Here is a 25,707-nt window from a genome sequence, read left to right on the forward strand (position 1 = left end):
ATCTGCACGTCTCTCGGGACACATCCCATCCTGCTTGCACAGGGGTTCTCTGCAGGTGTGTTTTGTCCCTGGACCAGACTGGAGGCTGTTTTGGGAAGGGGGTATGTCTCACTGCTTCCTCAGTGCTGGCCCCAAAATGAGGTGCCCGAGGCACTTTGGTCGATGAATGCAGGGGTGACTGAGCAAATGAGGGAAGATGGGAGCGTGGATAGAGGGAGGGCTGGGCAGAGGTGGATGACACCTCAAACCCTGTGGCAGAGCTGGCCCTGGCCTTGCCAGTGGCAATGGGATTCCAGCCAACGAGTCCCCAGGGTGAACAACCTCAGGTTTCTGCTGCCTGCCTACATCATAAAGTTGCCGGTGCTTCCTCTTCAGGGGTGGGAAGGAGAAGTGGGGTGACTTTGGGGCTGAGCCTCAGCATCTGGGAGGGTTTATAAGCTGAGGCACCAGACCCCTCAGCACCGCAGCCCTGCTTCCTCATCCTTCTTCTCCTGAGCCTCCAGCTCTCCGGCAGCATGGCCTTCACTGGCAAGTATGAGATCGAGAGTGAGAGCAACTATGACGAGTTCATGAAGCGCCTGGGTGAGCGAGCTCCTGAAAGCACCTTCCTGGGGCTGGGCTGTCACGGCCAGCTCTGCACAGGGAACCCAAAGTCTGCGAGGCTCAGAGAAGTTGAGTGACTCGTGCAAGGTCACACAGCCAGTAATGGGTGAGGTGGAGAGTTGATTGGTTTATTCATTCAAACATTTACTGAATGCTTGCTACACGCACGACCAACCCAATGTTACTGACGGGGCGCCTCAGCCAGACTCGCCCGAGGTCACACTGTGCATCAGTGGTAGATGTCATTAGACCCCCTGGACCCGAGGATGAGATGAGTGGTGTCACCACATCCTGCCTGGGGAAAGGTGACCAAGGGGTGGGAGCACAGAGATCAGGGCTGACAAGCCACTCGATCACTAAGTCACTGAGCAAACGGGGGCCTCTTACAGTGCTAGGCACTCTGGCTGGAGATCAAAGACCCCACTCTTCTGACTGTTCGATTTGCAGCACTGGTTGTGAAGAACCAAAGAGACAGTGTACTTGACAATCCTGCAGAAATCTTGGTGTGCTAGCTAAGTGTGAGGCAGTGCAGTTGTCTAGATTGACGACAGCCCCAGGGGACCAGGGCCTACTACCTCCTGGTAGGAAATGGGCCCCAAGAGCGGGATCCGTGTGCCCTGGGGCCTTGGGAAGGCAAGAGCCCTTCTGAGTCAATCACTGGGACTGGCCCTGAAGGAACAGTGACTTGGCTTCACCTACAACAGTCTAGATGTAGCAATCTTTATCTGTAAAACAAGAGCATTTCAAGACAGTCTTGAAGGTCTCATTCATTTTAGAAATTTGTGAGGTTGGCAAATTTCTGTTCTACTACTATCAGAAGAGCAGCTATTATTTATTCTTAACTATATGCCAGGAGTTTTACCAGACACAATCACTGTAATTTAATCCTTGCAACAGCCTTGTGAAATGGGCCTTATTATCCCCATTTTTCGGATGAAAACACTGAGGCTGGGAGAGACAGTGACTTGCCCAAGCCACATGGCTCACGACATGGGGCTTGTGCTCGACTGTCAGGCTAGCCTGCCGTAGGGGAGGCAAGCTCGTGCCCAAAGCCACAAGTCATCGGCAGCTCTTACATGGCCACTCTGCTTGTCCCCTGGCCCAGGGCTCCCCAGCGACAGGATTGAAAAGGGTCGCAACCTCAAGACTATCTCAGAGGTGCAGCAGGACGGGCAGACCTTCACCTGGTCCCAGAACTACCCCGGGGGCCCCTCCATTACCAATAATTTCACCATCGGCAAAGAGTGCGACATGGAGACCGTGATGGGCAAGAAGTTCAAGGTGAGAGGCAGCTAGCCACCCCTCCCTCCTTCGCCAGGATTCTGGCTGAATTCTTGGTCCCCACCATGTCCCTGGGGGCTGCTCCCTGAGCTGAGGCTTCTTCTCGAGTCTAGCCTCCAGCTTTAACAGCTTGAGTTACTTGGCAATTCAGCCTCTCCTAGTTTTTAATGCTACCGTCAATAATGGACACTATAATGATAGTAAAAATTGTTAACATTTGCTGAATTCTTCACACATATATCGCAGACACTTGCTGGATCTGTCACACATCTTAATGCAGGTAAGCCCATGAGGTCGCTACAGTTACTGCCCCATTTTACAGATGGGGGAGTTGGGCTGAGTCATAGGATTAAACAGCTGCCTGGATCCCACAGCAGGGGCGGGCCTGCATAACCAGGCAGTCTGGTTCTGTAGAGCATAACCACATTTTTAAAAAAATTAATTTATTTTATTTATTTTTGGCTGCACTGGGTCTTCATTGCTGCACGCGGGCTTTCTCTAGTTGCAGCGAGCAGGGGCCACTCTTCATTGCAGTGCACGGGCTTCTCATCGCGGTGGCTTCTCTTGTTGCGGAGCACGGGCTCTAGGCGTGCGGGCTTTGGTAGTTGTGGCCCATGGGCTTCAGCAGCTGTGGCTCGCGGGCTCTAGAGCGCAGGCTCAGTAGTTGTGGCGCACAGGCATAGTTGCTCCGCGCCACGTGGGATCTTCCCGAACCAGGGCTTCAACCCGTGTCCCCTGCGTTGGCAGGTGGATTCTTAACCACTGCACCACCAGGGAAGCCTCCATAACCACATTTTAATGCTGCCTCCAGCGTGGCCTAGAGATTAATTGCCCAGGCCCTAGAACCAGACTCATCTGGGTTTGAAACTGCAGTCTTGGGTAGCAAAGAATTGAAAGGTGGTTGTTTGTCCCTTCCTACCCAGACTGGTCCCCCGGGTCTTCCACCCATTCCCCTCTGTAGCTTCCAACCCTGGCCAAGAGAGTACTTTGCTCCTTCAGGCTTCTAGGCTGCCAAGGTGGAGGATACGTAGTCATAACATTCATATTCTGCCGCTTGGGTATTTTAAAAATTTAACAACTTCTCACAGATGTCTTTCTGTGTCAGCACATGTTGACCTGCGTCTTCTTTTTTAATGGTGGTACAGTATCCTATAGTATGGAAATGCTAGCATTTACTTACCACTCCCTCATTAATAGATTTTTAGGGTATTTACCAGTGGATAATACAGGTTGGATATTTAGGTTGTTCACTATTACAAACAATGCTGCAATCAACACCCTTGGATGACATTAGCATCGTTCTAAAAATGATGATCATAACTGACTCCATAGTTAACAAGGGGTGCTCAACACCAAGCCAGGCACTGCTCTAAGCACTTTATATGTATCATAGTAAATCATTTAATCCTCCCCATGACTCCAGGAAGTAGGTACAGTTACTACCCCTATTTTAGAGATGAGAAAACCGAGGCACAGGGACTTCCCTGGTGGCGCAGTGGTTAAGAATCCACCTGCCAATGCAGGGGACACGGGTTCGACCCCTGGTCCGGGACGGTCCCACGTGCCGTGGAGCAACTAAGCCCGTGCGGAACAACGACTGAAGCCCGCACGCCTAGAGCCCATGCTCCGCAACAAGAGAAGCGACCGCAGTGAGAGCCCGCGCACCGCAACCAAGAGTAGCACCCACTCACGGCAACTAGAAAAAGTCCATGTGCAGCAAAGAAGACCCAACGCAGCCAAAAATAAATAAATAGATAAATAAACAAACAAACAGAAATGAGGCACAGAGAGGTTCAGTAGCTTGCACAGTTATCTGTATCTTTGGATATATGTAATCAGATGTCTATAGGGCAAATTGATTCCTAAAGGGTGATTGCTGAGGCCGCAAGCCGGCGGCTGGCCTGTGTTTGGGGGGTGCTCTGCAACTCTGTGTTTTGCTTCTCTTCCAGGCCACTGTGCAGATGGAGGGTGGGAAGGTGGTGGTGAACTTCCCCCACTACAACTACACTGCGGAGATCGTGGATGGCAAGCTGGTGGAGGTGAGTGTCCCGCTGGTTCCTGGCAAAATCGATGAGAATGCTTTTCTGCCCCCAGCCATGGCCCCCAAGAGGTGGTCCTCTGGGCAGCTGGCTTTATGTGCAACCCCCCCCCCCCCCGCCCAACCATGGGCCAGGCTCTGTGCTGAGCACTGGGTGCACATGACCTCATTTGACCTTCACAATCACCCTGTTAGGTAAGGATTTTTATCCCCATTTTGCAGGTGAGGAAACTGAGACACGGGATGGCTAAGTGATTGGCCGGAGGGCACAGAGGTTTTTTGACAGAACTGGGATTTGGCTCTGGGCAGTCTGACTCCAGTGCCCACGCTCGCCCCCCGCAGGGACACACGTCTGGACCCCTCCCAGAGTGTGAATGAAGTGGGGAGTCTGGGTGGGCCCTGCAAGGGTAGCCATCGCTCCATTCCAGTTCCACAAGGGACTTTAGGCCCTTGCTGCTAGATGTTTTGGTGTTTCAAGAGAAGCTGGAAGTTGGCACTTCCAAGTGAAATTTCCAGTCTAGCGAACGTTGCCAACTAATTAAACATTTTTTGAAACGCTGACAGGGACAGCTCACACACCTGTGGACTGACCCCTCCCACACGCCATTCTCTGTAAACACAGGTTGGAGGTGCTGCCCTGGAAGGCCCTCATCTCACATCCCTCTCTTCTCCCTGGGGCTCCAAAGTTTTCCCCAGGTGAAAGAAACGGTGTGAGGTTAAGAGGAAAAGGAAGGCGTTTCTACATGTCATTCCCCCTTCGTGAGCCTGTGTCCTGGGCTAGAGTCCCCCTGGGGGACGTCTGGGTCTGTCCTCCCCAAGCCTCTCCAGAAGGGAAGTGATGAGGGAAGCAGGGTTTGCCTCCCCCTGTCCTCTCTCCCTGTCTCTCAATCTCTCCCTTGTTTCCTTGTTTTCCTCATCTCAAGCCCAGTCTAGAGAAAAGGAGCACGTGGCCCAAGAGGCTCAGTGCCCTCGCATTACTCCCATTTTACAGAGAAGCCATAGAGTCTCAGAGACACGAGTAACTTGCCCAAGGTCACACAGCTACTTTGTGGTGGAGGCAGACCGCATCAGCTGACTTCTAAATTCTCTGCCTGCTCTTCCCAGGCCAATGGGTCTTCTTTCTCCCCTTCATTTTAGTTTAAAAAAAAAAAATCTAAAAATAAATAGATGTACAGTGTTTTAAAAATATATCTATGTGTATGTGTGTGTGTATATACACACACACACATATACACATATATATATATGTATGTATATATATGTGTGTGTGTGTGTGTGACATAAGTGACTATACATTTTCTTCTGGATGGAAATCGACCTCTTGGAGAACCTGATGAAAGCTAGAGGCAAAGCTCCCCAGCCTGTAAGGAGTGCAGGGAGAACACAGGGCAGGAGAATGGAGCACATTTGTGCCCAACTGAACTGATCTTCCCAAATGGAACAAACCCGTTTCCTAATTCCTAGAGGCGCCTGACCATGGAGCCTATATGGTGTGAGCAGAGCCCAGAGTTCAGGGCCATTATACACACGCACGCGCACACACACACGCAGGCAGGCACAGGCATGCACACACGCAAATACACACACACAGAGACTAGGCACCAGAGACAAGCCGTCTTGGTTGCAGATCTCCCATCTCTGGAAGCACAGAATCATTCTGGATACCTCCCTCCTTCTCCACCAACATGGGTGCATTTTGCAAGCACCCCTCCTCCCGTCTCCACCCACCACCAGCACCCCTTCTCTCATCACCTCTCCTCTAGACCGTGCCCCAGCCTCCTCCCCGGCCTCCCCCTCCACTTCATCTTCCATCCATCCCATATGCAAATCACACATCACTTCACACTGCTGCCCTTTGACAAAACTGCTTCCACCAAACTCCATTTGCCACCCACCCCTCCTCACAAGAAAGCTGCTTTCCTCTGCTGGGGATCTGGACCAACTGATGCTATGCATACATCCCAAGAGAGCGTGTCTTGGCCTTGAGCCCAGGGCACCACACACAGCGGGCCTTGGCTGAACAGTATCCTCTTGCAGCCTCTTCCATGAATGCTTACACTTCCTGAGGACAGGGAATGTATCTTCCCATCACCGAGCACAGGGGCCCCATAAATGCTAAATGGTGCAGAGGGTGAGCATGGCCCCTCAGACTTAGAGGGGTGACTGATTTCTCTAACCTTCAGTTTTCTCATCTGTACAATGGGGACAAGCTTGGTGTCGTGCAGATGCGCCTGGCATGGGTGAACTGATATGGACAGACGGGTGGAAGATTATCCCATGAAAAGCCACATCACGCCAACATCTGTTAGCACTTTGGCCATGTAGAGTCCACACAATGAGTCCTGTAACAAATTGGGAAACTGAGGCCCAGAGAAGCAGTGCAGCAGGCTCACTCCCACTCAGGGCTGGGACTGGAAGCTGGTCTACCTTCTCTGGGCCCCAGGGTCACCTTGGGGCCCCTGCACTGACACCCCCTGTTCCTGCTGCTTCTTCCAGATCTCCACCGTTGCAGGTGTGTCCTATGAGCGCGTGAGCAAGAGGCTGGCCTGAGCTAGTAGGCAGGGCTCCGCGGGGGGCCGCAAAGCCACCAATAAAGCTGATGTAACAACAGACATTCTGCTCATTCCAGAGCCTCTGCCTTTGTTCTCTGGTGTCTTGGGGCAGTTCTGGCTGGTGGGGGTGGGAAACCCGTGACGATGGCTACACAGGCCACACCTTGGCCCTGAGATCTCTGTGGGACCTGTGTCATGGCAGAGGGAGACGGGTATGGACGGAAGACCCCTGGCCCCGGGGAGAGGGCAAAGGCGGTGTTCAGGATGCACGGCAGGCACACTTCTGTGGACCCCTCGCCCCAGCCTGCCATCCACACTCTGCGTGGAGACCATCCTTTCAAGAGACAAATATCACCTCGGACGGGTGGCACACTGACTCTCAGATGGGCCACAGGAAGGTGGGGAAGGGCTCCCCGCTGCTGGGTCCCGAGGCTGCACGGACACTGGGATGCACCCACCAGGGCTTAGCCAGGGAAGGTGTTTCAGCATGGCTGTGGCTCTCTGCTAATCTGCTGTGGAGTCGTTCCTTTGGGTTTCAGTTTACCTGCTGGTACAAGAGGGGGCCAGGAGGACCAATGAGGGACTGAGGAGAAATGGGAGTCTATGAGATGGCAAAGGGGTTATGGGAGTGCCAGGCAGAAAGCGAGCTGTCAGAGTAGGGCTTAGACAGGCGGGCCTGGGAGAAACTTGGAGAAGCTGCAGTGGGCTGGGAAAGGTGGTCAGAAGGGTCACTCTGATCCCCTGGTAGGTGCCTGGAGCCCTGCATCAGGAAGGATTCTGAGGCAGCATTTGGAATGAGCAGGCATCCCTGCCTGATTACAGCGTCTGTCCGGGGCATGGAAGAAGAGGAGGGAGGTCTGCCTGTCCCGTGGCTAGATAATCGCTAATCCTGATGCACTTTTTTTCATTCTCCTCTTTCATACTCCTTGGGAGTATTCCCCATCTGGGTACCACCCTAACTTCTATTTTATTACTTTTTTTGGCCGCGCCATGCAGCATGCAGAATCTTTAGTTCTGGACCAGGAATCAAACCTGTGCCCCCTGCAGTGGAAGCGTGGAGTCTTAACCACTGGACCGCCAGGGAAGTCCCCACCCTTTTTTTTTTTTTTTTGCGGTACGCGGGCCTCTCACTGTTGTGGCCTCTCCCATTGTGGAGCACAGGCTCCGGATGTGCAGGCTCAGCGGCCCTGGACTCATGGGCCCAGCCGCTCCGCGGCATGTGGGATCCTCCCGGACCGGGGCACGAACCCGCGTTCCCTGCATCGGCAGGTGGACTCTCAACCACTGCGCCACCAGGGAAGCCCCACCCTGACTTCTTTTTACCCCATATTTTTCTCTATGGCAACTCACTTATTTTTACTACAATGGAAACTTTATATCACTTATATACACGGAAAGCCAACATCATTTGCCATAAATAGACTAAGACTACTTAAAAAAGTCAAAGCTGAACAATGTTGACTTCTAGCTGGATTCTGCTGCCAAAGCCATGACTTTGAGGCCTCCCTTAGTGAAAAGCATAAGAGCCTTACAAGAGCCAGTAGCATCAAATGGGAAACTCTCTCCTTCCCTAATCAAAAATCCTGCAGGACTCCTTGAAAAGAGAAGAATGCACTCACTATAAGAGTTGAATTATCTAAGTGTCCATCAGTGGATGAATGGGTAAAGAAGATGTCTCTCTCTCTCTCTCTCTCTGTCACACACACACACACACACACACAGGAATACTATTCAGCCATAAAAAAGAATGAAATTCTGCCATTTGTGACAACACAGATGGACCTTGAAGGTATTATGTTACATGAAATAAGTCAGATGGAGAAAGACAAATATCGTATGATTTCAAAATAAAACAAAACAAACTCATAGATGCAGAGAACAGATTAGCGGTTACTGGAAGGGAAGGAGGTTAGGCGGGTGGGTGAAATGGTTAAGGGGGTCAACTGTATGGTGGTAATGGATGCGACCTAAACTTGTGCTGGTGATCTCTCTTCAGTATATACAAATATACTATAAACTATATACAAATATACGAAGTATACAAATATACTGCGAAGTATATACAAATATACTGCAAAGTTGAATTATAATACTGTATACCCGAAAGATATACTACAAAGAGAGTTGAATGATCTAAATTATCTTGAATATACAAGTCCCACATATGGCTTATTAGAAATAAGGTTTGCCCGACACCTTGCGAAGGGTCTGGCACACAGCAGGTGCTTAGTAAGTGCCACCTGACCTCAGGTCCTTGCAGCCTGTGTAATCTATGGCCTTTCACTCTCAGGGGCCAGCCTCAACTTGGACGGACAGCACAGCCCAACTCACTGGCAGCTCAGTCCTCGCCTACCCCCACATTGTGCCCTGAAACTTGTTGCTTTCCAAGGACAGCACTCAGCCTCCCGCACCCACCCACCTAGCCAGGATCCTGTGAATGCCATCATTTTGCCAAGACTTATTGCTAATTAAGTTAACTAGGTAAGCATTAAATTAAACTAGCAGTGTTGCCGTTTCCCCTCCAGACTGAATAATTACTCATAATGAGCTTGGATAATAAGTCTCTAAATAACAGAGAGGTAACCATAATTAGGCTGGAAATTGAGAGAGAGAGAAGGAAGGGAGAAGAGTAGAAAAGAAAGAAAGACCTGAGGGGGAAGAGAGATTGTTTATACTTTGGTAACCGATTCAAGGACAAATTCAAACACTGCAGCCAGTGTTACAGATTCATGGAATAGAAGGATCTCAGAGCTCAACTAGTTTAAACTCTGTATTACACAGATATAGAAACCAAGGCTCAGAGAGGGGAAGAAATTCACTAAGGTCACACAGCAGATTAATGAAGGGCTGGGCATCACTGGCTGATGGAGGCTACAGTTTCTCATTCCAGCTTATGGGGGTAAGTGGAGTAAGGTGTGATGGGGTGAAGTGTCCATGTTGCTGGCATCTTGGAAAAGAGGCTTCCTCAGCCAGTAGTAGGGACAGTGGTTAAGAGCTTCGACTCTGGAGTCACATTGCCAGGGTTCAAATCCCTCTTCTACCACCTAGAAGCTGTGTCACCTTGGGGTAAGTTCATCCATTTCTCTGAGCCTCAGTTTCCTACCTTGTCAGCGGGGAAAACAACTACGCTTACCTAATAGAGTCATCATGCTACAAATTAAATACTAGCCACTGTGACCACGACCACCATCATCTCCATTATCAGCACTGTCATTCTCAAGCCAGGGTGATCAAAGTGTTAGGAGTGCCCCCTCCACTCACTTTAAGGCACATGGGCACGCTGCAGTATTTCTTGGCATCTTGTCTTGTCCATGTGTAAAATAGGCTAGCTAATAAGACCTTCCCTTCCCGGGTGACAGAGGAGTTGCAAGGGTTAAAGGTAAAAATCCTCGCTAGTGGCCTCCATAAAGTTAGAGGCGCCTCACCATTTTGCTGTGCTGTTCAAGGTGCGGTAGTGACTCCCTGCTCAGTTCGGTTGCCCTTCACCCTGACCCTTGGAAGTCATCTCTAGCAACCATTTCCCTCCTGCCAAGCTCATCTGGTGAAATGGGGGCTTCTCAAAGCATCTTTAAAGACTACCACTAGGTGGCGTTCCACCACACACCTGTGGCCCCCAAGGATACCAAGAGGTGTTTGTATGCTGGGGGTGGGGCAGGGGGGTGAGCAGTGAAATCCCAAGTGATTGGGCCATGGTGTGGGTGTGTGTTTCCTCTGGGGGCGGGGGCAATGCGGAGGCCACAGGCTCCTCAGTCCTGCATATCTAAGTGCAAAACTGAGTCCACACCACTTGCCCATGGTGAGACCTTGGGCCTCTCTGAACCTCAGTATCCTCATCTGGAAAATGGTGATAATGATGTTGTCGTGAGGACAAAAGATGAGCAGGGGGATTAAGAGACCATGAGGAAAGTGTCAAGTACAGGGCATGGAACACAGTAAGTGCTCACTAAACAGGGCCCTTCTTGGAGGTTCTACTGGTGTGACTGGGAACACACTAGGTCAGAGCTTCTAGAGCAGAGAGATGTGGCCAGACCTGGCTGTGCATGTGCATCTCCTGGGGGTCCTATTAAAAGGACAGCCCAGGCCCCACTGCAGACCTGCAGAACAGGACACTTTGGGTACAAAGACCAGGGAGATGTCACTGTTCTGAAGTGCTCCCCAGCCAGGTGTGACCTTGGAGACCATTCCAGTCCCAACCCTCCCATTTTGCAGATGAAAAAACTGAGATCTAGAATAGGGGACTGACCAGCCCTCGTCCACACAGCTAGGGAGTAGCAGAAGGCCTGACTCCAGTATATACTGCCTGCTGTGGCTCTGGTAAGGGCAAGGCCTGAAACAATTGTCCGAGCTGGGCCAGCAGATGGATGACCACTTGAGTTCTTCCTCCTTTAAAGCTAGAGCTGGGATGGGGGGCGGTGAAGCTCTGGGGCTCATCTGGGCCCCTCCTCAAAAGGGAAAGGCCCACTCATCTACAATATTTGTCACAGAACTCACTGCTGAATAATGATGCCACATATTCCATGTTTTCTTATCATAAACCTGAAGTGCAGCCCAGGCTGACAGCTTTCTCACCTTACACATGAGAAGACAAGTTCAGAGTGGAGAAGCAGCTTTCCTCAAGGTCATCTAGCTAAGAGCAGACAGACTCGCACCTTCCACCTCTCGGGCTAACGTTCTTGTCCGTACACTAGAAGCTGCAAGCTTCCAGCCTAAGAACCACCTTAACCTGCAGTGTGTTTTATTGGTCTTCTATTGCATTGCGATTAAAAAAAAAATTTTTTTAATCACGAAAAATTAGATTTCCTAGCAAGTGCAGATATCCAGTTTCTCTGAAAATCTGGAGTTGTGGCAAAATAAGGCTTATATCCCTGAAAGGTTGTAATTAGCCAGAGCTGAACAGAAGCCACACCCCCTACAGGGGACACACTGGCTTCATCAGTCCCCATCGCCTCGCGCTGTCTCAGTCATCCAGCGGATTCACTCACTATGTTACCTGCCTGGTCCTGGTGGGCCTTTGGATTTGAGACGCCTGCCAAAGGCTATGGCCTTTCTGCTGAAATTCGTCACAAATGGCTTCCCTGAGGAACAGAGAATGAGGTTAATGAGATTGGTAAGATTCTTTCCCAGGAACTTGGTGCCAGGGATTACCAGAGGCAGCCCAGAGGTGGGGTCCCTCCCAGGGGGTGCTCTGGGGAAGCCCCAAGCCTGGTCCCAGATCTTCACCTTCACAGATGGGGCTGGGGGAACCCCTCCCACATCAGAGCCTGTTGGGGGCAGGCAGATGGAGCCGTAAATCACGTTAGCCTGTGGCAGCTGTGCAAAAGCTATGTTTCTGTACGTTTGCTGCTGGGCACACTCTGAGAATCCCCTTGACCCCGTCAGTCAGCAGCACGAATGCCTGGCCACTCTTTTGCGAACCCATATCCATTATTCTGTCGTGTCTTCTTCACCAGGTGAGCAGGACGGCCAGCTGGAGCCTTGCACTTATTCAAAACTCGACTGAGGCATCTCAGGGCGGCGGGGCAGCTCCAGGCTGCCTGGGTTTGAATTGTGCCTCCTTCCTTTACCACACTGTCTTTAGGCAAAGAACTTCTCTGTGGCCGTGTTTTCTGATTTGTAAGGTACAGCTGCCTTGCAGGGTTACTAGGATGATTATAGTAAATAGTATGAGCAAATTCCTTAGCAGAGTGCTTTATAAACAGCAAACGCTTAATAAACGTCAGCTGGGTGATTAGTGTCACGATCACCAGGTATCTATATATTCCATTGGCTGCAGGTGGTTTAGGGCACAGCCATCAAACCCAGTAAACAAACTAACAAGATCGTTCCAGATGATTTAACAGCTATGATGAAAACAAAGGGGTAAGGAAAGAGACCTGGGGGATGACAAAGACCTCTTTGGAAGGTGACCTTGTGGGCTGAGGTTTTTCAACCATGGCACGGCGGTCATCTGGGCCCAGTCCATTCTTTAGTGTGGGGGCTGTCCTGTGCGTTGTAGGATGTTGGGCAGCATCCCTGGCTTCTGCCCGCTGAATGCCAACCATGTCCCTCTCCCAACTGTGACGACCAAAAATATGTCCAGACATTGCCCAAAGTCCCCGGGAGGGCACAAATGAGCCCCGCTGAGAATCACTGATATAAGGGATTAAGAGAGGGGAGCATTCAGATGACAGAATCGATGGCTTTGGAGAGATGGACTTTGAACCCAGAGGGTATGAGGAAGTGGAACCTTAACCCTGACCTTAATCCAGGCATTTGTGATGTTCAGCCGATTTCCTTAAACTAAATCACTCTCACTACCTCCATAATGGGTTCTGTTTTTCTGAAGAACCCCACCCGATTCAGAGCTGGGATGTCAAGCCTCACTCACTCCCACGCCCAGCCCGTGTCCCAGGGAGGCCCAGCTCCAGCTCCGAGGGCAGGAGCCCGTCTTGCTGTCATGCCCACAACCTCTTGGCACCAGTGTGGGTGCCCATCCCCAGAGGCTGACGTGGGAGAGGGAGGGAGGGCTGGCTGAGAGAAGGCCAGGAAGAGAACCCAGAGAGGCCACGAGCAGGTGATGTGTTTATTGCGGGACCACTTTTTTTAGGGGCTGGGCTGGCTGTGAGGTTCTACTGGGGGGGTGACGACAACACGGATGGACGGACCCTCCCAAGCGCCCAGCCCCAGAAAAGACAAACACAATAACTTGGAATCCAAACCAGTTGCACATAAATAGAAGGAGGTTGGCAAAAGAAAAAGAGAAAACAACAAATGAATGTGCACTTTCCTATGCTAGGGTGACAAAGCGGCCCCGCACCGCCCACGTCCAGGCTCTTCTTTACTCAGCTTCCACGCTGAGGCTCCCATCTGCTCTGAAAACCGCCTTCAGATCCGACTCCTGGCAGCCCCCCTGCCAGTCTCCTGGACTGGCAACCAAGTCAAGAAAACTAAGATGGGTTCTTCTCAAAAAAAAAAAAAAAAAACCAACCAAAAACCGCCTTCGTGGTTCTCTGCACCTCCCAGTCCTAGGGGGTGAATAATGGGACCTCTGACCCTAAACCAACCAAAACATAAAACACGCTGAGCACAAGCCGTTAGTCAGAATAAAAACATATTGCACATGCTTCCAAGAGTCTTCCTGAGAGCCCTCTCACTGCAGAGACCCAAATACTGGCTTCTGATCCATCCTGTCACTGGCTGTCAGTCGTGTAACAGACCCTGCACACCCCCAAATCCCCAAAGCCAGTTGGCATCAGGCATACAATCCCACATTATGAGCCTCTGCTCTGAGCCAAACTTGAGGCTGAGGCTGGGTTTAGCCTCAAGCAGGAGATGCATGCGGTGGAAGGACGTGAGTATTGCTGGGTTTAAATCTTTGTCTACTTTTCAACAAGCATTCTCCTCTGGGTGGTTATCGAAGTTCTACAGGTGAACAGAGCATCCAAGACGTGGAATCTTCCAGAACCGAGAGCCTGGAAAGTGGTTCTCCCCAACTATATGCTTTTGCAAAGGGCGCTCTGTGGTTAACCACAGGTCTGCCCCAAGCCGGGTTAAAAATCTACAGCCCTTGCATGGGACAGGCAGTGTGGCAATCACCACCATCTTTCTCCTAAGGACTTTTCAAGTAGCACAAAATCCCTGATACAGCATGTAAACAAGACATCTTACTGAACAGAAAGCTAGGTCACTTCGGGAAGCAGCAGCATGTGAAATACCTAAAAGGCTGAAGAGGGTTTTAGGTTCCATAACAAAGCAACAAGACAGCTGCCCACTGTGCCTCGGAAGGCAGACAGACGCTCGTGCACGAACACACACACAGGCCCCTGTGGATGGAGCCAGGGGAAGAAAAGCACCCCAGATAGCATCTACCGGGGGTCTGGAGACACATCAGGCTGCCCCCTTTTCAGTGGTGTAGCTGCCATCGGCAAAGAATAAAGGAGTCTTTGATGCTAAAACCTGGACGTGCTCATGAACTGCTGGTCTGCATCCAGTCCCCAGTCTCCTGGCCTCTTCCCAGGTCTTTCTCGACCCGCTGGGCCCCTCTCCAGGGGCTGGCCACCGAGCCATCCCCTTGCATCCCAGCCACACGTGGAAGACGTTTTCCCGAGCAATGCTCTTGGGTGAGGTATGTCACTGCCTGTTTTGCCCCAGGTCAGTTTTATTTAAAAAGAGCATGCATCCTCTCCGTTCAAGGGTCCTGAGGCTCTGCGGGGACAGCCTCCCAGGCGCCTCACTGGGCTGAGCTCCCTTCGTCAGCATCCTCTTCCTCTGCCCAGATCTCCAAGGCCTCCCTGCGTGGCTAAAGGTGCCCTATCTGTCGAAACAGCCCGCAGGGAACGCGTGGCTCCCGCTGAAGTAGCTGCTCCCGTAGGTGGCGGCGAGGCAGTGTCTGGGCTCAGCTGCAATAGCCATGTGCATGCTGAGGGACGTGGGCAGCGGCACGGGACACACGTCCAGGGGCTGGAGGGTGGGGTACAGGGCATGGAGGGATGAGCCGCTGCCCCCTGAGAGCAGGGTCCCCGAGTGGTGGGCCTGCAGCGAGTCCCGATAGGCCACGCACAGGTCCTGCACGGGGGTCTGGAACTGGGCCAGGGCCATCGCTGTCGGCTGGCCGAGGCCGGGGTAGGCGGGTGGCTGGAACAGCACCTGGGTGGGAGCTGGGGGTGTGCCGGGCACCATCGCCAGGGCCTGGCTCTTGACCGCGACGGCATCCTTGAGGATGTTGTCATAGGCTCTGAAAGGAAAGGACTTGGGTGAGACTTGGGAGGTCAGAGGCTCCAGCACCAGACACCTGCCTTGCTGAGGGGGATGCCAGGAGACCCATGTGTTGTGACTGCTGGGCCTCTCCCAGCCTGGGCTCACTGCCTGAAGCACTGCCTCAGCTGTTCTCTGACTAAACTCAGGCCTCACATCTCAGCTTGGATCTGCTTCCTACAAAAACCCTCTTCTGACCCCTCAAGACTAGCCTAGCTGTCCCTGCAGCCCCTCTGCACTGCCCCACCTTGGCGGTCAACACCACAGATGATAACTTCCGGTCACTACCTGGTCCCTCGTGCAGAGTTCGAGCTTCGACCCATCTGCTTTTGCTCATCGCTGCATCCCCACCCTGGGCACAGCGCCTGCCCTAAGAGGGCAGAGCTCCCGGTGCTTAGGTGAGCACAACCTCTGCCTTCAAGGCACTTCCAGCCAGCTCCATCCCCAGCTAAGCTAGCAGATTTCAAGCAGGTTGCCCCCAGGGACCTAAGTGTCTCCATCTGAAAAGGGGGATGGAACAGGTCTTTTGCCATCTCAAAAAAAAAAAAAGCTTCCCGTAGTAAATCTTTTTGGGAAAACAAATCAATTAGAGGCTTCGGTAAGAAAGGAACAAGTGGAGGCTGCAGCAGGTCTGAGCACGGGGCTACCCCAGAGGGGGACAGCCTTGGGGAAGAGGCAGGGCTGGTGGCTCAGTATCCAGGGGCACCCATCCTCACTCAGGCTAGACCGTGTTCTCCAGCTTTGGGCACCCTCTAGAAGGCAAAGATTCTAAAATAAGGGCTAGGGCACAGGACTGATTCCAGAGGAATGGGACAAAGGCAGCTGCACCAGGAGGCTGAGAGGTGGCTCTTCAGGGACTGGCCCCGTGGTCAGCGGGGCCAGCATCCAGGAGATGCCACCAGCCGTTGGGTGGAAGAGAGACCAGGTGCAGCCAGGCGAGGGCTTTCTGTCCTCTCTGCCCTCCTCCCTGCAGTCACTACTGAGTTCTTTTGCTTCCGATATCAGTTTCAGGGTGTTCTGTCTATGATGCCTTTAAGCATCCTCTCTGAAACAATGAACACTTCCTCCCCAAGATTCCCAAGGACCCTTGCAAGGAGGCTGTGGCCTCTTATGTGGAGCCACCCTGGGCTTAGCTGGCTAAGAGTCAGCTTTGTGGCCATGTCTGAGAAAAGCAGCTCATAATGAGAGTGTCTCAATATAATCACCCAGAAGACTGACTGATACACTGGGTCAAAGAGCCCAAGACACTCAGAAAGATGTGCACAGAGCCCTTCTGCGGCTACACTCTTGACCTACAAATTGCAAACCCAAAGCTACTCAAAATAGGAGGGACCAACTCCCCGAATCCCAATTCTGTCAGGAGTCACCACGGCCCACTTTCCGTGAGCCATCAACCCACCATAAGCCTCCAGGAAATTGCCTGAAGTGGGTCTTACGAGCAAGTGGAACTTCGGTATTTCCGAAACACAAAGGATCAGGAGGGGAACTTACACCAGCAGGATTTCGATGCATGTGCTGAGATGTTCCAGGGAGTAGTTTGAGATCCTCTGCAGGTCTCTGGTCCAGTAGGGAGAAAGCTGAAGGCAAATCCTAGAGGCCCCGACGCAGGCTGCGGCCACCACAGAAGGCTGGAATTTGTAGAAAATATGATCTGAAAGAGAATCACAGAGAAAGAGGCAGCATCAGAAGGCCTGGTCCTGGAGTCCTGCCTTGTGCTCCCTGGTAGACAAATGATTAGGTCCAAGGTTGTTCACTGCTCCCGCAAACACACACCACACACACACACACACGATGAAAAATTAAAACAGCATGAATTTCCATTCTTGAATCTTAAAACACCTTGGCTCTCTCAGTCTGGGATTTCTTATGTCAGCCTAGAGCAGCAGTTTTCAAAATACCATCCCTGGCTTCTAGGGGCTGCAGTGGGCTTGCTGATGGGCTACAAGCAGAACTGCCAAACACCTGTTCCTTCCTTTGGTTGTTAGGGGTGACTGACACACTGTTTCAAAGGCTTCTTTTTGAGGTTATGACTGAAGGCTACTTAGTAACAAAGCCTGGCCCTCAGTAGGCACTCACTAACAATCTGTTGAAAGAACTAAAGAATGAATGAATGCCTGTAAGTGTTTGATATTCTTAACTAAAATTGGAACTTGACTTATGTTTACTGGGGAATCCTCCCCACCACCACCCCAGCTTTACTGATGTATAATTGACAAATAAAACCTGTACATATTTACAGTGTACAGCGTGATGTTTTGGTACATGTACACACTGGAAAATGATCTGAGAAATCTTAACGTCCTACTTTGATATCTGGCAACGTGGCAAAGCTGGGACTACTTATGTGCAAAGGCAAAGCGTTGAAATTCCCACAATTCTCATGAAGAACAGTCAGTTATCAGCGCATTATTATGCTGTCTTAAACTGTTTATGACTTTCAATGATTTCAACATTTGCCTGTTAAAGTATGAATTAGGCAGGGTGGTACGGCTACAGACACAGAGTCAGACTCCCCAGGTTCAAATTCCAGCGATGGCCTTGGGTAAGTTACTTCACACCTTGAGTAACAACTAAGGAAACTGATTCGTAAAATGAGAATAGCACAAATGATTTTCATGTGAAGTCGTTGTGAGGTTCAAATGAGACAATGCATGCAGAGCACTAAAATAAGGTGCCTGGTACATAGTAAGTGCTCATTTAATGCTTGATATCACAATTGTTGATGTTGTTACTGATATTATTGATATTTGGTTTGCAGTGGGTTATCAGGTGGTTGTATCAACAGTATTTCTGACCTAGTGTTGTACTTAATACCTAGATCTTTAGATACTTCAAATAAAAGTCCCCAAGCAGGACAAAAGTTTATTGCTAAAGCAGATGTAAACATAATCCTCTCTCCCACCCTACCTGTATAATGATAGCTCTTCCGGAGTGGCCTACTTGTGGATTTGCATTGTGTTCCAGATTAGTGTACAAAAAACTACCAGGGCTTCCCTGGTGGCGCAGTGGTTGAGAGTCTGCCTGCCAATGCAGGGGACACGGGTCCGTGCCCCGGTCCGGGAAGATCCCACATGCCGCGGAGCGGCTGGGCCCGTAAGCCATGGTCGCTGAGCCTGCGCGTCCGGAGCCTGTGCTCCGCAACGGGAGAGGCCACAACAGTGAGAGGCCCGCGTACTGCTAAAAACACAAACAAAACAAAAACTACCAGGTGATCAGTAAATAGGCTACCAGCTGCCTGCATACAAGCTGCTACTTCTCTTTTACACGTTACTGCTAACACATGGTTGAATCGTTGCTCCTTCCCTGCTGATCCCTGCCAAGTGGAGTGATCTGGTGATTTGGGTGGATGGGCCCCCATCAGCAAGGACTCCCTGGGGCAGGTCTCTCAGGGCCCCTGACCCCGGCCCCCATGTGGTGGGGGGGAAGGGCGGACAGGCCCTGACATCAGCCCCACCTTGCAGGGTGACCTCTAGGAAGTAGTGGGCGTACTCCTTGAGGCACTCTTTGGTCTTGCGGGGGCAGGTGGTGGGCCAGCTGTGGCAGTGGTGGTCCTTCTGGCTGACGGAGGCCAGGAGGTAGTAGTCGAGGAAGTGGGCAGGCGTGGGCAGGCAGAGGTTCCAGCCGAAGGCCTCCAGCAGCAGCAGCTCTGTGCTCAACAGCTCCTTCTTGGTAAGGGAGAAGTTCTGGTTGCTCAGGATCCTCGTGCTGTTTATCTGTTCCAGCTTGGGGACGTGGTCTTCCCTGTCCTCGAACTTACCTGAGGGAGAAGCAGAGGTTACTGGGACTTTTACAACACTTGCTGTAAAAGCCCACCTTAAAGTACCTGGACGGTGCTGGCAGGGAGAAGAGCAAGCCCAAAGGCACACATTCCAGATCTGTCACACCTGGGCTCGAATCCCCAGGCCATCACTTCCAGCTGTGCTGTGTGGTCATGGAAAGGTGTCTCACCCTCTCTGTGCCTCAGTTCTCTCACATGTAAAATTGGACTTATACATCCTAAAGATTTTGTCAGATTCAATGGGAAACCTCACACCAAATGTTCAGACCAGCAATAAGGATCACAGAAGGTGATTGACAGCAGTTAGCAACAGCAGCAAGGGCCTGGGGAGTAAGGTGGCCCTCCCATCTGGTCCTCGCTAATTCAGCCTCAGGACTGGTCAGGGGGCCATTGTCACGGTGACCTTGCAAATCTGGTCCTGTCCCTCCAGACGTGGAAAAGTCCTTCAGTGGCTCCCCAGTATCTTCAATACTGAGTTTAAACTCTGTCAATGGGTTCTTTAGTTTGGATTCCCCCACACACAGTTTGCTTGGGATGTGAGCCTAGGAAAGATCTGTAAGTAGGAGAAGACAGGAAAGGGACAAAAGCCAAAAGGGCACTTTATCTTGAACAGGTTTCTGCACCCCTATGCTCACTGCAGCATTATTCACAACAGCCAAGACAACCTAAGTGCCCCCTTTCAGATGAATGGATAAAGAAAATATGGTATTTATATACAATGGGATATTATTCAGCCATAAAAAGAAGGAAATCCTGCCATTTGGGACAACATGGATGGACCTTGAGGGCATTATGTTAAGTGAATAATGAAAGAGTCAGAGAAAGACAAATACTGTTATGATATCTCTTACATGTGGAATCTTAAAAAAACAAACTCAGATACAGAAAGCAGATTGGTGGTTGCCGGAGGGGGTGGGGGATGTGAAGATAGTCAGAAAGGACAAACGTCCAGTTATAAATTAGTCCTGGGGATGCAACGTCAGGCATACTGACTACACTTAACCGTATTGCATATTTGAAAGTTCCTAAAAGAGTGGATCTGAAAAGTTCTCATTGCAAGAAAAAAAAGTCTAACTATGTGAGATTACGGATGTTAACTTATGGTGGTGATCATTTCACAATATATGCATATATCAAACCACTGTACACCTTAAACTAATGCAGTCTGCCAACTGTATCTCAATAAAACTGGAAAACAAAAAAAGTGGTGTCATGTAACTCCCAAAGCGAGGCTTTAAGAGGTCTTGCATCTTCTGCCTTTGCCCCGCCTGGAGTGCTATTCCGAGACCTCTGTGCAAGGAATCAAGTCTAGCCTGTTGGAGGTGAAGAGGCCACAAGGAGGAGAACCAAGATGCCCAGGCAACAGCCCAGCCAGCACCGACTCTCACACACGTGAATGAGGCCACCCTGGACCTTCCAGGCCAGCGGATCCTCCAGCAACTGTATGAAGGAGTCCAGGTAATACCAGCACAGAAACCACCAAGCAACCCACATCGTTGTTGTTTTAAATCACTTAGTTTTGGGGTGATTTGCTTTGCAGGAACAGACAACTGGAATACATTCATATCAATGCACAGTGGCAAAAAGATGCGAAACCCTACAGACAGACATGTCACACAGCTCGGGAAGTACCGAAGGAATAATGACCTCATACTGGAAGGTTCTGGAAATAATCTGCAGGAAATAAATCCGCATGACGCTAGATACAAACAAACAGAAATAAAACACAAGCCTGGGGTTATCCCACTCAAGGGTCAAGGAACCGAGGACTTCCATAGCAATGTCCCCCTGGCAGTCATCAGTTGTGGAAGGCCCTAGTGGCAGCCTCTGCTGTGGAGGGCTCTGCAGGCAGGGGGCGTGCAGCCACCACACCCTCACTCGGGGGAACCACGCACACCTGGCTGTAGCCTCGGCCATGGAAGTTCTCTGCAGGCACCGTGCCCTCCTTGCCTACGAGCCTTTGTCCGCACAGCCCCTCTGCACAGAGCACCCTTCCCCATCCCCTCTTCACTCCGCCAAGCTCACCCCGTCCTTCACCTCGAAGCCACTGCCCCTGGAAACCTTCCCTGACCATGGTCCCCACATGCTGCCCGATGCCCACATCGGACGGTGGTGGCCTCGGTCTGGTCACCTTGGCCTCCAAGCCTAACCTCACTGGCTGCAGAACAGCTGCGGGAGCAGGTGTCGGAAGAGGCAGTGGGCGACCAAGTTGAGCTCTGAGCACACATGTGTGCCGATGAAGGGAACAGCCAACAAATCATCCACACACCTGTGCTCAACTGCCAGCTCCCCCTGACCCAGTTCTCAGCAGACGCTCAGGCTCGCTGAGAGAGAAGGAAGTAACCACTTCAGGCAGGCGGCCTTGCAGCAGATACAACACATTCCTCACGAAGGCCTCAAAAGATGTCACTGAGAAATGAAACACTGACTCTGGGAAGCCTGCATCCTTCTTCTCTGTGAGCCAGGCAACAGCCCACTGGGTGGGCAGAGATGGTGACGTGAAGCTCTAGTGCTTGCCACGGAGGAGCAGAGACGATGCTGACCGGTCCCGAAGTGGCTTACAGCAAAGCAACCCAGACTCATCGCCTTCCAGAGCCCCATCCACGGCCCCGCCGGCGGAGCACACACCTTACTCCCTTGCCCTGTACCAGGGCAACTCAGGCAGGAAAAGGTGAGGACAGTGCTGCCCCTTGCCCAAGGGGAAGAGGCTCTTGAACGCTGAAATCCTGGGTAGGGGGGACCCTGCTGACCAGGCCTTGCTGCCTTCCGCAGCCTCAGGGCCCCTCACCCTCCCCAAGCACTAGATCCAGCCACACTTGGAATCTGGCCCCTCCTCCAGCGGGCGTGCTCATCCCCTCACCCCCTTATCATGTGTCCTCCAGAGCTCAGTTCAGAGGCCGCTCGGTGTCATCAATGCACTTCTCACACTCAGGTTGTTTCATCTCAAATAGTAGTATCAGTGGCCAGCACCTGACCATTAATAGGTCATTAACAAGTGTGAGCCCCAGAAAGATAGGAACCATGTCCCACGTATTCGAAGGTGTTCCCCGAGGTGCCAGCACAGTCCCCGGCACACAGTAGATGCCCAATGCCTATTTGTTGAGAGAATGAATGGTTCTCTCTGGATAGCTGAATTGTAGGCCATTTGAATTGTTCTCCGATGCTCTCTGATTATCTGTGTTTGCTATTTTTTTCTCCAACAATTCACTTATTCTTTATGCAAATTAAAAAGAAAGAAAATAATATTTTTCTTGCAAAATTGTCAAGGTTTCCCTGAACCTTGGGCTGACGTGAGCCAATGCTGTTCGCAGGCACTCGATAGCTAGAGCTCTTTTCTTCCCAGAGCAGAGGGTGGCACGGTGAAGGTCACCGCTCTGGCAGAAACCTTTGCATCTGGGACCTTTAAAATGGAGAGATCTGGTGTCAGCACCTTAACCAAGCGAGCAAATGTAGCATCGCTATTGCATCGTGCCAGCGGTGGCACCAAGACCCTTCCACGGTCTTGCTGGCAGCCAGCAATCTATTCCAACGGCAGATGTGCTCAATCAGATTAATTTCTCCCTGCCCTCAGTGCTTTTCAAACCCCTCAGAGTTCAGGCCCAAAAGGGATCACCCTCAAATGGAAGGGGCCATGGATTACTGAGGAATCTGATTCATCTGCTCTCTCTGCTCCCCACACTGGAGAGGCTACATAGGGACCCACCGCACTGCAGAGCAGGGCGGAGCTGGGTCTGAATCCTCGACAAGTTGACCCTGGACCTAAAAGCACTAAACTCCACAGGCTGTTCATTTCTTCTCTAGGAATCCGCCCCACACGGAGAAAGCATAGCTACGCAGGATGCAAAGTGCTGTAAGAAGTACCCAGCACACAGAAATGGACAGAGCTCCCATGCTGGGGCTGGGCACCAGGCTTTGTGCTGGACACACAACAGATCCTCCCAGGTAGGTTCTGTTCGGAGCCCCAGAGGCTCAGAGAAAAAGCTCACGCAAGCACTCAGCTCCACACCTAGGAGTGACCTTACAGCCCCTGCTCTTAGCGAACAACACATTTCACAGCCAGCAAAGATTTTATGAGTTTCCTGGTGTTGCACGTGCCGGGCAGACGTTTCCTCCCCTCCTCCCATGACCGTGAGCCGGGCAGCCCTTTGTCCCCAGCCCGCCACCACCGAGCACCGCCACTCAGCTGCTTGCTCCCTGTTGACAAATGGCACAGACAGCAGATGCCTGGGAGTCTTTAGGCAGGTCCCCCAGGAGGGGTGGGGTACATTAGTCCGAGTCTTTGCAAGTCAGACAAGAGCCACAGACTGTCTTCAACTTGTTTGATGTACTTTTTATTTGGAAAAGTTTCAAATCCACAGGAAAGAAGAAAGAACTGAACAATGAACCCCGATGACCCTTCCCCAGATTCACCAACAGCTGACACGGAGCCACACAATTGCCATGTGTGTGTGTGCGTGTGTGTGTGTGGTATATAAATATTGGTTTTACTGGACCATTTTTTAATTAAGTTGCAGGCATGACATGCCACCCCTGGATATTTCAGCATCCATCCCTGAGGTCATTTTCCTACCTAATCATAATGTTACTAGCAATTGCAAGAACATCTGCATTAATGTAGTTAACATTTTCTAACATTCAATCCATATTTGACTTTCCCCAAGGGTCCCAAAAATGCCTTTATGACCTTTGTTTTTTTGATCCAGATCCAAAAGGCTACACATGGTGTCTGTTACATCCCTTTGGTCCCATTCTTTGTTTGTTTTTCATGACATGGACTCTTTGGATGAATCCAGGCCAGTTGTACAATGTCCCATATTCTGGATTCCCTGATTGTTTCCTCATGATCAAACGGTTTGAGCAAGAAAACTACAGAGGTGACGTTTTGTCCCTCTTAACAGATCACATCAGGAATTATACAACATCAGTTTGTCCCAGCAATAGCGATGCTACATTTGATCGCTTGATTAAGGTGCTGACATCAGATCTCTCCATTTTAAAGGTACCATTCGCCTGTGAAATTAATAAGTCATCTGTGAGGTGACTCCTCAAGAATAAGTGAATACCCTGTTTCCCAACAGCCTTTAACTCAATGGTTTCGCATCCATGGAGGATCCTTTCCTGAATAAATTATTACATTGGGGTCGAAAAAAAGAATTTTTAACAATTCTACCATTTCATCTACATTTTTCTTTTTGGATATTCACACTGTCCCAAATTTGAACAGTGGGAGCACTGTCAACACACTAAAGTTAAGAAAAAAAATCCTAAGCCTATCAGAGCACTCACCCTGAATCTGGGAGGCCAGCCACATGCACACGAGCCCTTAGTGTTGGTGGCAGTGGTGAAACGTACAAACAACACCTCTGAGGATGCTCTGCACACCAGCTGATTGCTCCCACACTCCCAGGGGCTGGTGCAAAGAGAGCCTGAGCCACACTTGGCAGGTCATAGAGTGAGTTAGTGGACTGATGACCGTGAGGCCACCAAGTGATCTAAACTCTTAACCACAGACTAGGCCACAGTGGCCAGACACTGTAAGCCAGCAAGCCTCAGGAGTGACACTCACACACTGGCTTTTTTTTTTTTTCCTCTCTCTTTTTTAAAATGGCATTTAAAGAAATTATAGTAAGATGCACATAACAGAAAATGTACCATTCTAACCGTTTTTAACTGCACTGTGCGGTAGCATTAAGCACATCCACGCTGTTGTGTAGCCAATCTCCAGAACCCTTTTCATCTTGCGAAACGGAAACCCATTAAACAGCTCCCTGTCTCCCTCCACCAACCCCTGATAACCACCTTTCTACTTTGTCTCTATGAATTGACTAAAGACTGGCTCCTTCTTCTTCTTCTACCTACTGTCCTGACAATCAAGCCTTAAAACAGACCAAACAGATTCCTGACTTTTCTGAAGTAGGGTCAAGAGAAGCAGTATTTTTAATTGCTTAAAAAACAAAACAAAACAAAAACCAAACTCTTTATTTTGGAAAAATTTTAAAATACCCAAAAAATAGAGAAAATGTTATAATGAAGCCCCATGAATGCATTATGCGACTCTAACACTCATCCACATTTACACTGACTTTAGAAAAATTCTTAAATAAAAACATAAACAGCACAGAATGGGAGTCTATAAAAAGCCAGTGTTGCCCGTTTCTCAAGCCCAGGCCCAGCGCTGCCCACTCTCTACTAGACAGGTCCCAGTTAATCCCCCCCAACAGTCCTTCATGCCTGGCAAGATGCCCATTTACAGGCTCATTCAGGATTACCTGCTGCCCATTCAGGAGGTAAACCTAGGCTCAGACACGAGGCCAAAGTTCCCCGGCTAAAGAGAACCAGGTTTTAATGCAATAGCTATTAAAACTATTCTTCTTTGCTAAAGAAGTACAATGCCTTTAAAAACAGTCAAAGCTGCCCTTTCTGAAGAAAGGCCTCTCTCCTATTTGAAGTCCTCCCCCCGCCCTTCATCTGAGAAAGAGAAACAAAATTGGATGCGGAATTGAGACCCCATGGCTACCCTCCCGCTTCCCGCAGCTCCCTGCCCTACTCTGTATGCTGCTCATGATAAAGGGAAGGGGGGAGGCAGGTCAGAGGGTAAAGAGCCACCCCCGTGGCTGCCTGGCCCTCCAGGTGGACCTGACATCTTCTGAGCTGACTGTAGAAAAGAGCTGGGCGGTAGAGGAGCTGAGGACCCAAGAGGAAAGAGAAAGCCCTGGTGGAAA

At 50.7% G+C, this 25,707-nt stretch overlaps 2 protein-coding genes across 2 annotated transcripts in view; one reads left to right on the forward strand and one right to left on the reverse strand.

The window, feature by feature from the left end:
- Positions 1–454: 454 nt before the first annotated feature.
- FABP6 (fatty acid binding protein 6) lies at positions 455–6,529 on the forward strand. Its single transcript, XM_029218998.1, has 4 exons — positions 455–582; positions 1,709–1,884; positions 3,834–3,923; positions 6,419–6,529. Exons 1-4 carry the CDS (start codon positions 516–518, stop codon positions 6,470–6,472), a joined length of 387 nt encoding a protein of 128 aa, XP_029074831.1. The 5' UTR covers positions 455–515; the 3' UTR covers positions 6,473–6,529.
- Positions 6,530–13,028: 6,499 nt separating this feature from the next.
- CCNJL (cyclin J like) overlaps positions 13,029–25,707 on the reverse strand; it is a 54,976-nt gene continuing 42,297 nt past the window's right edge. Inside the window, exons 4-6 of the mRNA XM_029215696.1 lie at positions 18,662–18,964; positions 16,699–16,858; positions 13,029–15,187 (exon numbers count right to left, since the gene is read on the reverse strand). Of these exons, the coding sequence (XP_029071529.1) occupies positions 14,764–15,187; positions 16,699–16,858; positions 18,662–18,964 (887 nt within the window). The 3' untranslated portion in view covers positions 13,029–14,763. The remainder of the gene's footprint in view (positions 15,188–16,698; positions 16,859–18,661; positions 18,965–25,707) is intronic.

This window comes from Monodon monoceros, unplaced genomic scaffold (genome assembly GCF_005190385.1).
Source record: "Monodon monoceros isolate NGI ecotype Baffin Bay Population unplaced genomic scaffold, NGI_Narwhal_1 Super_Scaffold_12, whole genome shotgun sequence".
NCBI classification, from domain to species: Eukaryota; Metazoa; Chordata; class Mammalia; order Artiodactyla; family Monodontidae; genus Monodon; species Monodon monoceros.